Here is an 18,631-nt window from a genome sequence, read left to right on the forward strand (position 1 = left end):
AAAGCCTGTGTGTAATTTATGTACACTAAGTTTAAATCAGTTTCTTAATAAGTTGCTTGATACAATGTGTTTGAAAATTATATATAAAAGGGAAATATTGCAAAATACAAAAAGATTCCTGCCAACAGGTACAATGGAAGGACTTTTTATTATAATTTTTAAGAAATTAATTGCAAAAATGGCGTGCCACTGTTGTTACTATAACATGTCAGAATTTACATGTATTTTAGGATTTACATATTCAGATCAGAACTAAAACCTAATGAGGTTTTCCGTTGATTCTAACAGTTGTGGTTTTTTCACACTTTATTAAGCACTGACTTGTGATAGAAAATGATGGAGCTAAAAAGCCATAATCTGTACCAACAAATATTGGTGCCTCTTCTTTGCACTTCTGTAGTATGCATGCCTTTATTACACATGTTATCGTCATGTGAGACTCTGTAACTAAAGTTTGTCCTCTTTAGACTACAGTGAGTTCATAAAGGCTTGAAGAAATTGAGGATCTTACTAGTTATTTCATGTCACAGTAAATTGGATTGTGTGTGAAGAGGTTCAACAGTGTAAGTCATTAAACAGTGATCTGATGTGTTGTTTCCTTTCTCTAGGATACTGATCTGATCGTCGCAAGTCTGGTAAGTATAGGTTTTGTCTGCGGTACAGTGCTGAGAAAGGTCTTTCTTCCTTGCAGATTTATTTTGTTTATGCTTTTTTTCACATGTTTCAAATCATCTAACAAGGATGACCTGGATAAATACAAAAAGCAGTTTTAAAGTGATGATTTCATTTTTGAACCAGAACAACCTGGTCTAATGTAAAAACATATTGGTCTCTAATACCCAGCTGTGGATGCCCTGATAGCAACAATTACCATCAAGCATTTACAGTAACTGGTAATGACTGGTTTACATCACTGGTTGATTTTGGTCCACTATAATTTCAGAATTGTCTTAATTAGATCCAAACAGGACAGGCAAAAAAAGAAAAGAAAAAAGTCTTAATTAAGGCCCAATATAGGGTTTTCAAGTCATACCAAGTACCACGGTGGTTAGCACTGTTGCCGCACAGCAAGAAGGTCCTGAGTTTAATTCCAACATCAGGCCGGGGTCTTTCTGTGTGGAGTTTGCATGTTCTCCCGGTGTTTGCGTGGGTTCTCTCCGGGTACTCCGACTTCCTCCCACCGTCCAAAGACATGCAGCTTGTGGGGATAGGTTAATTGAATAATCCAAATTGTCACTAGGTGTGTATCTGCGAATGAATGTGAGTGCGAATGGTTGTCTGTCCCTGTGTGTTGGCCCTGCGACAGACTGGCGACCTGTCCAGGGTGTACCCTGCCTCTCGCCCTATGACAGGTGGGATAGGCTCCAGTGCCCCCTGAAAAGGATAAGCGGAAGCGAATGGATGGATGGATGGATGGATAGGGTTTTCAAGTCATACCAAGTATCTTAATTTCATTAAAGTCCAGACTGATTCGTTTACACCAAGTGTTTTGTTTCATTCATTCAATTGGACTTGCTTGTGTGCTTCAGATCCTAAGTGTGATTAAACTTAAGCCCAGGACCTGATGAGTTGATGTAGGTCCTGAAGTAGTAAAGGAACTCTGGGATATCACAGTAACAGCACCATGTTTGACTTTAATGCTGGTGTTTTTCTCTCACTATAGATGATTCAGTTTAGTGCAGTTAGTCAGCACAGCTCTTGGTTATCATCGAGATATTATTAGGCAACTTGTTTTTGCCTGTTCAGCTACAATATCTGGGAGCGTTTTTGTTTTATGGGGTCTCCAGATCCTTAGAAATCTCTTTGTAAACCTTTACAGAACTATATGTGTTTGTTTCACATTAGAGCAGCTCACGACTAGCAGTTTAGGGACAATTAAATATTCACATAGGGCAGGGGTCTCAAACTCCACTCTTCAAGGGCCGGTGTCCTGAAGCTTTTCCACGTGTCCCTGTTACAAAACACCTGAATAACATTTGTAGGTCATTAGTGAGAGTATAGAATTTGACTGTGTTGAAGTGGCATCCCCGAAGACTGTTCAAATTTAAGTAATTTAAGTGTTTGGAAAAATGTACTTCTAAAAGTACTTTCATTGCATCATGTTCATTCACTCATGAGCTGCTATAACATGAATCAAATGGCTGAATTACCACCTCAGCATGCAGTCACGTTCTGTAGAGTTTTGCTAATGACCTACTAATGTTATTCAGGTGTGTTGCAACAGGGACACATAGAAAAGTTTCTGGACACCAGGCCTTAAGGACCAGAGTTTGAGACCACTGGTGGTAGGGCATTGTGGATTTCAAAAGCTTCTTCCCTTAAATCACTGCCTAAAAACTGCTTTTTGTAATTTGTCATAATGACTTGCAAAATATAGGTGGGATATAAACATAAGACATTTTATAGTGGCCTGATATTTTTATCAAGGCTGTTTTTTGAAAATAATCCTGCCCTAATTTACAAAAGATGAACTGTGTCTGAAAGTCATGTTTGTTTGTTTGTTTGTTTAAGAAATGTGGGAATCTCCAGCTAAGATCTTACATGCAACAGCTCAGATACAGCACTCACTTCTGTTCTTTTTATCATGAAATGATCTACAAAGAAATGATCATCATACTAAATTTTGCTAATTAGGCCTTTATATCAGCTATGATAAGTTTATTATAGATTTAGTGTAGTGCTTATTGCTGTGTATCAAACATGCCCCAAATGTGACTGAAATATGTAGAAACTGCTGTGTAGAAACTAGCTGTCTCCAAATTTCTCATTTTGCCAAAATTCATACAAAGTGACCTGAAACTGTCTGCTGTAACCTCAGTGTGTTGGTTTTGTTGGACCATTTAATATTTACAGTAAGTTACTGTAGCAGCACGTCTTAGTTTGAGTTTATAGACTTAGTTTATTGTTTTAATAGAATGTAAAAATGTCCTTATAACAGTTCCACCATCATTTGTTAAACATTGTCATTCTGTTCAGTCCAATAATTTACTGTAGAAGTCTTTAGTATTTAAAGCCCTACATGTATTGTATTTTTGAGATTATAAGGCATAATGTCAATAAACAAGCCTGTTTTTAAGGCAGATTAAGCCAAACAAACAGTCAGATAAGTCAAACTTTATTCAAGTCATTCACAAACAACTCTCAACACTGTTCAGTTGTAACACATAAAATACAGAACAATACACTCACTTTTTCAGTTCATTCCTCATCCACAAATCCATCAAACTCTTCATGGGTTGATCAGTTTGAAATCTGCTTCTTAAGCATGTCTCTTAGCACGTGCCAGGTCCTTGTACACACACCATAATGTTATGTTGAAGCACCGTACGAATTACTCTGCGAGGGTCCTGACTATGGTAGCCATAATGCTCTGACAATACATCAAGCAGCGCAGCTTTGTAGCTTACGAAGTCTTACTAAAATATTTGACAGAATTTTGAGCGCTGTGTACCACAGAAATCCCGTTTGAGGTCAGTAAGCATAACCAGAATCGATACGCTAGGCACATTGTATGTTTTTGAGATAATGACAGGATTTTAGGTGTGCCATATAGTCTGAAGAATATGGTAAATCCAAGCATGTTGGAAATATGACTAATTCCATGCCTTTTGTGTCTTACAGGTGACCTGCTGCAGAAGATCCTCTCTCTCTCTATCATTATAAGCAATTCTGTCTATCCTATCACTCTCCCAACTCTATCTAATTTGAAAGCCATTCTATCTTGTATCCCTCTATCCCTACTGCTCTATCTAATTTGAAAGCCATTCTATCTTGTATCCCTCTATCCCTACTGCTCTATCTAATTTGAAAGCCATTCTATCTTGTATCCCTCTATCCCTACTGCTCTATCTAATTTGAAAGCCATTCTATCTTGTATCCCTCTATCTCTACCGCTCTATCTAATTTGAAAGCCATTCCATCTTGTATCCCTCTATCTCTACTGCTCTATCTAATTTGAGAATCCAAGTTTTGAGAATCCTTTCAGAATCCAATTTTCAGAAATCCAAGTTACCAGAACTTGATCTATCTGTTACAGAATTCTGAGAGATCTCTGCTCTCACTGCTCTTTCTTTCCTGTCATTAAGCTCTCTCACATTCAGTCATTTTGCTTTAAATTACAAGTTGAATATACAGTAGTAGAATTACAGTACAGTAGAACTTATAGTAGAAACTACTTACACAGCCCTACATTTGTCATTTTAATTTTGCATTAGACTTTAGTTTGGACTGCTAGTTTGGCTTACTTTGATCAATTGTATAAAATATCACCTTTTTATAAGTTTATTTGTAATAAGATAATCTGGTTATTTTGTAATACATACATTCAGATAAATAATAAATCAGATCCAGTCTGTTAGTCTGTTTCATTGGCTATAACATTTGACTGCAAGTTTATAGTATTATTATTTAAGGACTAACCCATTTTGTCACTCAGTGTAAGTATTCAGTCAGTATTGTCATCGAGAAGTGCCTGAGGACCCAGACTTCCTGTTTCCTGACTGCTGCAGAACATCCAGCTGAAGAAACCCCGTTTCTAAAAGAGGTACAATAAAACGCACCAAATTGTTTCCAGAGAACTTTGAATTTCCTTTATTTTGAGTTTGGAGTACAAAGCAGCTTTTTAACATCTATTCATATATTCATAAAAACATTTTATAGTATAATAGTACATTTCTCAGATTTAACAGTAACTTAAGGAGTTATAAGTTTTTCTGTGTTTCAAGGTTCAGTTTTGTTTATATTTGTGTATAACCACATATAAGTTCCAGATTGTACTTCAGCAAAATGCCAAGAAAAAGTCAAAGGTCGCAGTCCCAGAAGCTTAGATGGCAAAAGCAGAAAGAACAGGTGAATGTTTCTCAGAGCAGTGAGCAGGTAAAGGTGTGTGTTTCAGCTTTTCCCAGCACAGAAGTGCAGAGCAGTGTTCAGACAGCCACAGTGTCTTATGCAGATGTGGTAAAGAGAAGTGTTCCCTCAGTGTCTGTCCCAGAGCCTGGAGTTATGCAGGTAATCCAGACTAAACCCCAGCTAACTGTACAAACACAGCATGATGGAGAGACAGCCACAGTGTCTTATGCAGATGTAGTAAAAAGAAGTGTTCCCTCAGTGTCTGTCCCAGAGCCTGAAGTTATGCAGGTAATCCAGACTAAACCCCAGCTAACTGTACAAACACAGCATGATGGACAAGCTCCAGGACAGTCTCATGTACAGGTTACAAACAGTGAAAGTCCACGAGTGAGTAGCGTCTGTGCTTCCCGAAGCCAGGCCGCTCCTAGGTATGGAAAGTACCGGAATCAGCAATGCATGGCTAACAGCTTGGTTTTCCTGTCATTCTTACACGAGGATGAATTTATTACCAGAGCAGATCTAAACCGTGTGTTGGACAAAGGCCATGCCGTCTATTCAGATGCCAGACTGAGGTTTGTGAACAGTGTGTTTCTAGCCTGCGATGAACTTCCCTCAGTTGTTACCAGCCGCACACACGAGTATCAAGTCGACATGTCTCAGTTTGCTCATTACGGCACATTTGATGGTACAGATCACTTTACGAGCCTTGAACAGGGATTACAGTGTTTGGCTTCAGACGTTCGCTATGCTTTGCTAGTCATGGGAGGAACAGTCATCGCTGTTAGCAGGCTGACTTCAGGTGAATATGCATATTTTGATCCTCACCCACGTAAGTCTACTGGTATGCCATTGTCGCTAAGTGTAAGTGGTGGAACTGCAGTTATGTTGAAATTCACACGTCTTAATGACATGATTGACAGGATCAAACGTTTGTACAGAATGTTCAGCATCGCACCAAGCTGCACTTATGAGCTACAGCCCATCGAGTTTCACAGTGAAAACGCTGCTGACCAAAGAGATGCTAATCAAACCACCGAATACAGACAAACAGCTACAACTGTTACAGCACCAGCTTTAAATGAAGCCGTTCATGAAATAAACTCCCAAAGATCTACTGACCAGACACAGAAGACTGTGAGAGACACTTTAACGACTGAAGTGACATCATCCAGAGTGGATTATTCAAATGAGACAGCTGCTACTGAAAACAACCATCTTCCTTCTGAGTATTTAGAAAAAGAAACATCTGCATCCTCTGTGAGAGAAACGCAGGTAACATCAGATTCTGTTCCTCAGAATGATTCAAACACTGCCTACTGTTTAACTAATATAACAGAGGAACTCTCAGATAAACTGCTGAAATATAATAAACAGCAAAGGAGAAAAATAAGGAGAAGATTATTAGCCCAAGAAAAAGTACCACAGAGAAAGGAAAATCAGAAGAAGAAAGAAAGGCAGATGTACAGGTTTGATGAAAGCTTCAAGACAAAGAAAAAAAACTCAACTAAGAAGTGTAATGATCCTGATCACAGACAGAAAAAGAGCATGTACAAAAATGAATTGTATAAATTAAATGCTACCTATAAGGAGAAACAGAGAGAACATTTAAGAAAGATGTATAGGGAAAGTGCTAAAATTAGAGAGAGAAAAAGAGAATGTGTCATAAGGACATATAAAGACAATCCCCTATTCAGAAAAAAGCAGAAGGAACGTGTAACAAGAACATATAGAGAGTCTCCCATATTCAGAGAAAAGCAGAAGAAACGTGTAACAAGAACATATAGAGAGTCTCCCATATTCAGAGAAAAGCAGAAAGAGCGTATAAGAAGAATATACAGAACTTGTGCTGGATTCAGAGAGAAACATAAAGCTTACATGAGGTCATATGTATATAACCTATATAAAAAAAGCGAAGATTTTAAACAGAAAAAACGATCTTATATGACAAAGCGGTATGGAGAAGAAAAACAATTTCAGCAACAACACAAGGACAATATGAGAGAACGAATGAGAGTAAAATATTGGAACGGTTTTTCTTTCAGACAGATGCATAATATCAGATGTGCAATGAATATAAAACGGAAATATCGCCAGATGCATCGACCAGCTGAGACTTTACAGTGTCATCCAGAGAACACTTTAATGAATGAGGCCATATCTCGTTTCAGATCAAACATTAAGTCAGCACCATCTTATGTTTGTACTGTTTGTCTAAAAGCTTCTTTTCCTAATCAGGTGAAAATCTGCAAAAGAGAAAATTACTCAAAACACCAGACTGTAGCTCATCAGTGCCTAACTGGTAAATTTGTTCATGTGTGTGATGAAGCATGTCATGATCACTGCAGCTTTCCTGTTGAGAGAAAAAAAGAGTATATCTGTCACACATGTCACAGTTCCCTCAAAAGTGGATGCATGCCCAGGCTTGCTGCTGTTAATGGTTTAGAACTGCAGGATATTCCAGCTGAACTTTGTGATCTCAACATTCTGGAGAGACATCTGATTGCCAAATGCATACCATTTGCTAAGATTATTCCTCTTCCAAAGGGGAGACAGAGACTCATACGTGGTAATGTGGTGTGTGTACCATCTGAGGTCCAACAAACAGTTGACAGTTTACCGAGGATCAGAAGCCAATCACAGATCATGAGGATAAAGCTGAAAAGACGACTGTGCTACAAAGGCCATCAGCTGTTCCAGACTGTCACCTGGTCTAAACTCATTCAAGCTCTGCGTAAACTGAAACAAATTCATCCACAGTACACAGATATTATTATCAGAGATGATGCATTGCTTTGTGATCCAACGTTACCTGATGATGACAGCAGTGATGAAGCCAGCATGGCAAGTGATGATTATAATGAAGCAGATTTAATGGAAATTGACAACTATGAAAAAGATGCCCTTTTGTGTGAAAGTGAGTCTCAAAGTGACCAAGATATTAATATGCAATCCTGTGATGAACAACCAGAGGAACAAAATCCAGATGAACCAGAAAGTGATTTGAACAATGGAGGTTTTGCTCTAGAAAGTTGTCTGCAGCCTGTAGACATTTCAGAAGAGATTCTCTGTTTCACTGATAACACATATTGTGTGGCTCCTGCAGAAAGAAACAATCCTGTTAGCTTCTTCAGAACTCCTCATTTGGAAGCCATGGCATTTCCTGTGCAGTTTCCTACTGGTCAGAATACACTGGATGAAAAGAGACGTCTTAAACTCACACCAAGTGCTTACTTCAAATCAAGGCTTTTCAACATTGATGCAAGATTTGCTAAAGACACAAATTACCTGTTTTTCTCACAGTTTGTCACTGAAATACACTTGGCTAATTCCAGTATGACGATACAGCTAAGGAAAGGTAAAACTATGACCAAAGATGGACGCAAAATCACATCAGGAATGTTACAAAGTAAGACAGAAGTAGAGAAGCTGGTAAGAAATAAAGATGCAATCAGATTTATGCAGCCACTCAGAGGAACTCCAGCTTACTGGCAGAAAACTACCAGAGATCTATTCAGCATGGTTCGCCAAATAGGAACACCTCAGTTCTTTGTCACTTTCTCTGCTGCTGAGATGAGATGGCCTGAAGTGATTCAAGCAATAAAGAGACAGCAAGGTGAAGAGGTTGATTTTGAAGCCCTGGACTGGTCAGAAAAGTGTGAAATTCTAAGATCAAATCCAGTAACCACCATGCGAATGTTTGATAAACGTGTTGAGGCTTTGTTCAGAGATTTGCTTTTTTCTCCTGCACAGCCCCTTGGTGAGATAATTGATTACTTTTACAGAGTTGAGTTCCAGCACAGAGGTAGTCCACATATACACATGTTGCTGTGGATTCGAGAAAAGGTAGAAGCAGATGTGGATGACGACCAAACTGTCTGTGACTTTGTTGACAGATACATCTCAGCTCAACTCCCTGATCCAGACAAACAACCTGAACTGCACAAAAAAGTCACTGAGCTACAAAAGCACAGCAAGAACCACACAAAGACATGCTTTAAGAGTGTGAACTCTGGTTGTAGATTTGGGTTTCCCAAACCACCAGCCACAAGAACAATGATTGTGAGACAGGATGAGGATTCAGACACTGAAGCTGCAAAAGCCAAACTCAGACCTTTGTTGAACCTGCTGAAGGAACCTGAAGCTGCTTCCCTCACCATAGAGCAGATTCTGTCACGATGCAACTTAACAATGAATGAGTATGAACAATGCCTCCAAGACATAAACAAGAAAACAGCTCTGATTCTGAAACGTGACCCAAATGAGTGTTGGATCAACAATTACAACCCAGACCTGCTTGAAGCCTGGAACTCTAATTTAGATGTCTCATTCATTTTGAATGCCTATTCATGTATAGAATACCTCTGTAAATATATAACAAAGAAAGAATCTGGCCTCTCTGAATACCTGAAGACAGTTATTGACAACTCTGATAAGAACACCGTCAATGAGTGTGATGAAATGAGAGCTGTGATGCAGGCTTACTCAAAAAAGAGAGAAATCAGCGCACAGGAGTGTGTGACTCGAGTCTGTGGCCTAAAAATGAAAAAATGTTCCCGCAGTGTTGTATTTGTACCAACAGATGATAACCCAGTAAAAATGAGTCGGCCCATGAGCTTCCTGGAAACCACAACACATGACAGTTGTAATATTTGGATGACAAGTTTGAGTGATAAATACAAATGCAGACCTGAGACCCCAGAATATGAGGAAATGTCACTGGCTGATTTTGCTGCCTTGTGCAGGTTGGTGAGTGGTCCAAATGAAGGAAAAGATGTGCTTCCTCTTCTAAACCAGCTTGGATTTGTACAAAGGCGAAAGAATGATAAACCAGCTATAATCAGATATTACCACTGTTCACAGGAAAAAGATCCTGAGCAATATTATGGTCGACTGTTGAGACTTTACCTTCCACACAGATCAGAGCAGGAACTGAAACCACAAGGGTTCCAAACCTATCAGTCCTTCTACAACTCAGGTTTTGTACGACTTCCATGTTCAGACCACAGTGAGTCTGTGAAAAGGGTTGTGAAAAGAAATAAAGACAAGTATGAGAAGAACTCTGAGGATATTGAGAGTGCACTGGAAGAGTTTGAACAAAATAGGGATGTTGTGATTGATGAATGGTGTAATCTTGCTCCTGAATCTGAAGTTGTGAGGCTGCAATGTGATGAGAATCTTCCTGAGAGACATTCTGATGATGAGAACGAACAGGAGAATGTCCCCGACTACAGTCGTCAGTCTGATGCTGTAACAAAGATCAGAGCCGTCAGAGAACAACCTGCAGTAGATCCAGCCGTGGTACGTGTAATGTATCAGAATCTGAACCAGAAGCAGGCCTGCGTGTTCTATGCCATAAGAGACTGGTGTATTCAGCGAGTTTGTGGTTTGAACCCAGATCCATTTTTCTTCTATATCAATGGTGGTGCAGGAACTGGAAAGTCACATCTGATTAAGTGTATTCATTCTGAAGCATCAAAGATCCTGAGCAGACTGCCTGCTAATGCAGAAGAAGCTGACATATCAAATCCAACTGTTTTACTGACTTCATTTACCGGTACAGCAGCTTTTTCTATCAATGGCTCTACATTACATTCTCTACTGAAACTACCCAGGAGTCTGAAACCACCCATTCAAGGACTTGGTAACCAACTGGATGAAGTCAGATCTGAGCTGATGAATGCTGAAATTATTGTTATTGATGAGATTTCAATGGTTTCAAAACCCCTTTTTGCTTATGTGGATGCAAGACTGAAACAAATCAAAGGCACTCAGAGACCTTTTGGTGGAATGTCAGTTTTAGCTGTTGGAGATTTTTACCAGCTGCCACCAGTGCGACAGTCTAAACCTCTCTGTGTTTACGATCCAGAACAGATTGACCTATGGCAGGAACATTTTCAGATGATCACTCTAACCGAGATCATGCGTCAGAAAGATGATGTGGCCTTTGCAGAGATGCTGAACAGGATTAGAGTCAAAGAAAAGACAGATGAGCTTTCTCAGTGCGACAGAGATTTGTTGTCACAGGCTGTGACTGCACCAGAAGAATGTCCAACTGAGGTCTTACACATTTATGCCACCAACAAGAATGTGGAATCCCACAACACAGATACCCTGAAGAAGCTTCATTCAAACATCATAATCATCAATGCAGACGATTTCCAGAAGGATAAATGTACAGGCAGAATGGAACGAAGAGACAAACCATTTACAGGTGGGAGAAATGATTTACCTGACACTCTGAATGTTGCTGAAGGAGCTCGAGTCATGCTGACCAGAAACTTGGACACACTAAACGGTTTAGTCAACGGTGCTTTTGGTATACTGATAAAGGTGGTGAGATCTGAAAATGATGGACACATAATTAAACTGGGGCTCAGGATGGACAACCGGCAGCCTATGAGACACAACCGCAGTGCTAATGCAGCTTCTGATGATCTGGTTTACATTGAGAGAGCAGAGGAGAGTCTGAAGTTTAAAGGAGCAGTACGCAGACAGTTTCCTGTAAAGCTAGCATTCGCTTGCACAATTCACAAAACTCAGGGTCTTACAACACAGACAGCTGTAGTTTCAATGAAGAACATTTTTGAACCAGGTATGGCTTATGTTGCTCTCAGCAGGGTGACGTCTCTCAGTGGACTCTATTTGCAGGACTTGGATGAGAAAAAGATTTACGCCAATCCCGAGGTAACTGCAGCACTCCAAACCATGAGACAAGCCAGTGTTGAGGAAATGATGCCTCTTCTTCAGGTCAGAGAAACAGCCAGCAGACTTGAGACTCTTACACTGATCCATCACAATACAGAGGGTTTGCCATCTCACATCAGTGACATCAAGAGTCATCATGAAATGTGTTTAGCAGATGTTTTGTGTCTCACTGAGTCTCACCTTCAAGGCTCCTTTGTTGCAGACAGTCTTCATTTGGATGGCTACACCATGTTCAAACGCAACAGACATGTGTCCTACACAAACTTTCCTCACATGGCCAGCAGAAGTGGTGGGGGAGTTGTTGTGTATTTGAGGAATCATTTTCAGGTTCAGGTAAAACAGTATCTACATAATGTCACTGATCTTGAGTTTTTAGTGTTGAAGGTTCAGGCTCCATTCCCTGCACTCATTGCTGTTGTGTACAGACCCCCTGACTACAGTTTGACACCATTCATGCAAAACCTGGTAAGTCTTTTAGATTCACTTGAAATAATGGACTGTCACCCAATCATTGTGTGTGGAGATTTTAATGAGAACCAGTTGCAGAGTGGAAGAAAACAGATTCTGGAGCAGTTTCAGTCGAGAGGGTATTCACAGCTGATCACTTCTGGCACTACAGACAAGAACACCCTGCTTGACCTCATTTTTATTTCTCAGCCACAGAAATGTCTATATTCAGGTGTTCTGAGATCATATTACAGTTACCACAACCCTGTGTTTTGTGTCCTGTCCTCGAGCCAATCATGAAGTCGTCTGGTGAGTTTTGAAACAATTACAGATCATGTTTGTTACAGAGTTTACTGATTGTAGAGCATGAAAAATATTTTTCATTGAAAAAATTGTCTTCCCTACTCTGTCTGTAAGAAGACCCTTTCTTATTGCAATGTTATTAATCATTTCACCAAATCATTGCTGAACTTCATGCAGAGCAGAGAACATCTGCTATCATGCACCTCTGATCTAAAATGTGCTGCAACATTTATTAAACCAACATCATTTCTTTTATTCTCATGTTTTAAATGACTAAATCTTTTTACTGTGACGTATGTAGCTCAACAAACGAGATCTTCCCCTCCAAGGGCTTGAAAATATGAAATAGTAAATAAATAAATCCCACATAAATGCAGGTATTTAATATGGGTCACATGAATAAATACAGACAATTATATTTTCTTGATTATAGTAGCTTTTGTAGAATCAAAAGTTTTTGTGATGAATGAGTTTTTGCTTATCATGTTTTACAGGTAAAAAATGTCAAAAGTTATAAACTATCTTTAGGCTACCAGAGATGTCTATAATGATACATTATGTAGAGAAAAACATTAGTACAGCTTACAGAATATGTATAAAAACTGATTTAGAAGTAAATGGATAGTTTTCTGAAAGTTCCCGACTACAGTTTAACACCACCCACCCAGATCAGCCCCCAAGTGTCTATGTAATGCTGGTATGGTGTGTGAGTTTGACTTGGCCTTTATCCGGGTGGGTTTGGGTTTGGGTGGATAAAGGCCAAGTCAGAATTCTCTGAGCAGCTGGAAAAAGCTGCTAATAAACAAAGACATCAAAAAGTGTGGGCTTTAGGTGTAGCCCCCGCTTTCTGATGCACTAATTAGACTTAGTAACCGACACCCCATACCAGCATTACATAGACACTTGGGGGCTGAGCTGGGTGGGTGGTGTTATAAGCACGTGTTTTGTTAGATATATTTTTTCAGACACCATCTTCATGAACTGCTGAGCCAAACCTGATCCATCAGTGCTGGACTGCACAGATAACTACATGCCACACAGAGACTGCTGTTTTATGAACTGCTATACCAGTGTGTCTTCAATGGAGAAGATGACACACCCATCACCTGACCTCCTGCCTGATCTGGAGACCATCATCATGCTACCACACTACACACCTCTGAGACCATCAATGATGACTCATACTGAGGAAACTGTATTTCCTGTCAGAGATGCTCAGTGATCCTCAGAGCAGAGAGAGGTATCATTCTTTATCTTTGATAAAAAAAAATGTCAGTGTTTTTAATTCAATTAATTAATTAAAATCCTGTTTATTGCATAAATAATTCCACACTCAAATGATTATACTTGTTGACACTTTTTGAGTTTTAATTCACATTATGGATTACAAATCTATGCTTTTTCTACTCTGTCTCTCGGTGCAGGTATTGCTGTCTTCTGAGTTCTTCCGTGTCCCAACTGAGGCCTTCAAACCTCATTGCAGAGCTCATGTCTTTCCTCACCATCATGTGAGTGTGAGATTGCTCTGGATTCTGGTTATGTGGCCCGCAGCACCTATAAGGTATTTCAACATTGTTCATTGTATAACTTATTTGTAGTTTTTAGGGTTTCTACAGACAAAAAAAATGTTCCTTTTTCTGTATTTTTTAGAACAAGCTCGTCCAGTGTGCCTGCATTCCAGCTTCTTAGACTCTACGCAAGTGGACAGAGTATCAGTGTTTGGCCACTCTTACAGACACTGACTTCTGTCAATTCACTTCTACTGATCGGGCACCTCACTCCAGGAAGACAGAGGGCTGCAAGCCTGTCATCATTTCCAGTGTGGCTTTGTATTCTTGGGGTAGCATCAGATTTTTCCCACAAATATTCAAAGGTAACACTTGTTTTAAGCTTAGTTATTAAATCAAAAGTCTTCCCTTGTGTCATGTCTGTGAAGGTTCTCATGATGTCCTTTGATGTAGTCTCTCTCTTCACTTGCATACCCACTACAGAGGCAGTGGAGACTGTCAGAAAACGACTGCAAGAAGACAGCTCCTTGGAAGACAGGACCAACTTCACACCCGATCAGATGTGCACACTGTTAGACCTCTGCCTCACCACTACATATTTCAAATACAACGAGGGTTTCTACAGACAAAAACATGGCTGTGCCATGGGTTCCCCTGTGTCACCTGTTGTAGCCAACCTTTACATGGAGGAAGTGGAAAGGAAGGCTCTTGGCTCTTTCAAAGGAAGAGTACCCAGCCACTGGTAGAGATATGTAGACGACACCTGGGTCAAAATCAAAAGGCAAGAAGTGGAATCCTTCACTGCGCACATTAACGCCGTGGATAAAAACATCAAGTTCACCAGGGAAGACACAAAGGACAACTGTCTGCCTTTCCTGGACTGCGCTGTGCACATTGAAGAGAACGGCAAACTCAACATCGAAGTTTACCGGAAGCCCACACACACGGACCAGTACCTCCTCTTTGACTTCCATCACCCTCTGGAACACAAACTTGGAGTAATTAGGACACATCCCCCCCCCCCCCCCCCCCCCCCCCCCGGGCAGAACATGTTCCCTCTAAGCCTGAAGGGAAAAAGAAGGAACACACACATGTAAAGGAAGCACTCAAAACGTGTGGATATCCTAATTGGGCGTTTATAAAGTCAGCAAAGATGCACAGAAAAGAACATCAGATACCAGCGAGGGAGGATAAGAAAGACAGATGCAACAACATTGTCATCCCCTATGTACTAATTAGACTTAGTAACCGACACCCCATACCAGCATTACATAGACACTTGGGGGCTGAGCTGGGTGGGTGGTGTTAAAAGCACTTGTTTTGTAGATATATTTTTTCAGACACGGCACAGTCTCCTTTGTGGCAAAACCTTCAAACTTCACCATCCTCAGCTGAAACAACAACATCTTAACACCATCTTCATGAACTGCTGAGCCAAACTTGATCCATCAGTGCTGGACTGCACAGATAACTACATGCCACAAGGAGACTGCTGTGTTATGAACTGCCATACCAGTGTGTCTTCAATGGAGAAGATGACACACCCATCACCTGACCTCCTGCCTGATCTGGAGACCATCATCATGCTGCCACACTACACACCTCTGAGACCATCAATGATGACTCATACTGAGGAAACTGTATTTCCTGTCAGAGATGCTCAGTGATCCTCAGAGCAGAGAGCGGTATGATTCTTTATCTTTGATTTAAAAAAACAAATGTCAGTGTTTTTTAATTCAATTAATTAATTAAAATCCTGTTTATTGCATAAATAATTCCACACTCAAATGATTATACTTGTTGACACTTTTTGAGTTTTAATTCACATTATGGATTACAAATCTATGCTTTTTCTACTCTGTCTCTCTGTGCAGGTATTGCTGTCTTCTGAGTTCTTCAGTGTTCCAACTGAGACATTCAAACCTCACTGCAGAGCTCATGTCTTTCCTCACCATCATGTGAGTGTGAGATTGCTCTGGATTCTGGTTATATGGCCTGCAGCACCTATAAGGTATTTCAATATTGTTCATTGTATAACTTATTTGTAGTTTTTAGGCCTTAACACAAATAAAATGTTCCTTTTTCTGTATTTTTTAGAATAAGCTCGTCCAGTGTGCCTGCATTCCAGCTTCACAGAAAAGAACATCAGACACCAGCGAGGGAGGATAAGAAAGACAGACACAACAACATTGTCATCCCCTATGTAGCCGGTGTATCAGAAAAACTCAGGAGAGTTTTCTCCAAATACGACATCCCAGTGTACTTCAGACCCAGTAACACACTCAGACAGAAACTGGTTCACCCGAAAGACAAAACTCCTAAACACAAACTTAACAATGTGGTGTACGCTGTACAGTGCAGCGAGGAATGCCCAGACTTCTACATCGGAGAGACCAAACAGCCACTTCACAAGCACATGGCACAACATAGAAGAGCCACCTCCACGGGACAAGACTCAGCAGTTCATCTGCATCTAAAGGACAAAGGTCAGTCTTTGCCAATGTTCACATTTTGGACAGATGGAGGAGTGAAAGAAGCCATTTACGTCCACTGTGAGCGACCATCTTTAAACAGAGGCGGTGGTTTATGACACCAACTGTCTGCCATCTATAATCCAGTTTTGAGTTCCCTCCCCAGACACCGTAACGTCCACTCACATCCTGGGAGTGGGCGTGGGTGATTTCCTGACCTCGGGAAATCACATGATAGGGTGGGGCCAGGTTTCACAATGAGCTCACCCGAAACCCTGGCTGATTGGGACCCACACCCACTTTCACACCTTGGCTCATGTGATTAGGTAGAGGATCATCAGGGGGTTCTTTGTCCCTCTTTGGGGGGAAACTCCCACTGGGTTTAAATCTGGGACTCTCCACCATTGACCCTTAGAACTGAAGAAGCTTCTCGGATGAGAGGTGAAACGTCTTCAAGGAACTCAAAGAAGTCCAGACGCTTTTCTTTCCAAGCTCCTTAGACTTCACTTGTGTTAATTACATTTTATTTGTTGTTGTTTTCTTTTAGATTTATATGCAGTGATTGGATGTGGTGGAGCTTTGTTAACCGTGTGGAAAACATCTGTTTGTGATGATATTTACAATGAGGCTTTAAGGTGACAGTTTCCATGTAATTTCAATCCTCTTACTAAGCAAAAACATGTTTGCAATTAACATATTTTTTCAGTTTTGTCTTTTGGATTTATGGTTAACATTCCTCTGTGACAGCAAATACTAAACTGGTCCAAGTAACCAGCATATCATTGGTCAAAGGCAAAAAGGACCACATGTCACACTAGCAATGAATTTTTGACTGTGTTTGTGTTAGTATAGAGTAGGTCTAACAGTGGTTTTCCACATCTGCTCTAATATATATAGATAATGGGTCAGACATATAAAGTCATTTTGAAAAGTTCATAAAGGTCATTTATATGTGTTCCTCTTTATCATTTTATATCAGGTCAAACAGCAGACTTGAGTTTTGATCAGGGTAGAACCATAACATTCATGCTAATGGTTCTACTGTTTACAGTTACTTTATGATGGATTTCACCCTGGTCACAGCACTATCTGAAAAGCTGTTAGAGGTAAAGTTAAGCCAATTAATACCTCATCATAAGTCACTCTCTAACGCAGGGCAGTGATTATTATTCACTGTAATTTATTCCACAACAATGTTCTTTATTTGATTCTTTAAATATGCACATCGATTGTTTAGCTGTGTGACTCTCCACACCTGAAATATATCACAATGTGGACTTCATTTCGACAGTATTTTGTAGATTGGTACCATATTTATCATCGAATCATCTTGTGCATTTATTAACTAAATGTTGTTTGGTTTTTTTTTGTTTGTTTGTTTGGGGTTTTTATGTTGCCATTTTTACATTTCACCAACTGTGTAAATTCTGCAATTTTACCTTGGTTTTGTTTCACATCAGTTTATCTGCTGGCTGGTATTCCTGTCTTCCTTCTCTCACCCCAACCGGTCGCAGCAGATGGCCGCCCCTCCCTGAGCCTGGTTCTGCTGGAGGTTTCTTCCTGTTAAAAGGGAGTTTTTCCTTCCCACTGTCGCCAAAGTGCTTGCTCATAGGGGTCATATGTCATATGATTGTTGGGTTTTTCTCTGTATCTATGAAGCGCCTTAAGGTGACTTTTGTTGTGATTTCTTGCTATATAAATTGAATTGAATTGGTTTTCTTTCTTTTCTAATGTTTCTGGTCATTTTTCACAGTTAAACAAGTAACTTTGAGGTTACTTCATCGTTTTCAGCTGTTATCTGTATAAATTTTTTTCCTAATAATTACATTTCTGCAAAATTATAGCAGTTCTGGTAAGTTGTAATATTTCTGCCAAGTTATTAATTTTTTAATCAATTATTACATTTCTGCTAAGTTGTAGCTTCTGGTAAACTACAACATTTCTGCTGAATTGTTATGTTTCTTCTAAGTTATTGCATTTCTGCTAAGTTATTACATTTTTGCTAACTTGATGTTCTTCTGCAAAGTTATTAAAATTTCAACAACTTTTTAAACACTGACTTTGATTTCTTCAGCTTCTTCAGCTATTTTCAACTATTTTCAGCAGACAGCTTCAGCTTTACAGTTTCCTCTAAGTGATTGCAGTTCTGCTAAGTTATTCCATTTTAGCAAAGTTCCTTTGCTTCTGCAAAGTTTTTACAATTTCTGCAACTTTTCAGCTTTTTCAGCTACTTTTTGCATACAGCTTCAGCTTTAAGCATCCACACTGCATTTTCGCAGGAAATGCAAATTTTTCTAGTTATTATTATTCTTCAAGTTGCTCGTTTTTCGTCCTTTAACTACTTCCACA

At 39.8% G+C, this 18,631-nt stretch overlaps 1 protein-coding gene and 1 long non-coding RNA gene across 2 annotated transcripts; both read left to right on the plus strand.

Moving 5' to 3' along the window:
• Positions 1-4,785: 4,785 nt before the first annotated feature.
• LOC146557356 (uncharacterized) lies at positions 4,786-12,104 on the plus strand. The gene is made up of 2 exons (XM_085250558.1): positions 4,786-11,886; positions 11,979-12,104. Exons 1-2 carry the CDS (start codon positions 4,786-4,788, stop codon positions 11,985-11,987), a joined length of 7,110 nt encoding a protein of 2,369 aa, XP_085106684.1. The 3' UTR covers positions 11,988-12,104.
• Positions 12,105-14,844: 2,740 nt separating this feature from the next.
• LOC146557357 (uncharacterized) lies at positions 14,845-18,332 on the plus strand. The gene is made up of 3 exons (XR_014888881.1): positions 14,845-15,496; positions 15,686-15,822; positions 15,909-18,332. It is a non-coding gene; the product is annotated as an uncharacterized LOC146557357 (long non-coding RNA).
• The last annotated feature ends 299 nt before the right edge of the window (positions 18,333-18,631 follow it).

This window comes from Mchenga conophoros, linkage group LG16 (assembly GCF_057382185.1).
Source record: "Mchenga conophoros isolate Kocher_MC1m ecotype Shallow Benthic linkage group LG16, M_conophoros_male_GT1.1, whole genome shotgun sequence".
Classification (NCBI taxonomy): Eukaryota; Metazoa; Chordata; class Actinopteri; order Cichliformes; family Cichlidae; genus Mchenga; species Mchenga conophoros.

Excerpts from the sequence above, each read along its gene's own strand:
- LOC146557356 (XM_085250558.1), top strand. The coding sequence starts at position 4,786 with ATGCCAAGAAAAAGTCAAAGGTCGCAGTCCCAGAAGCTTAGATGGCAA.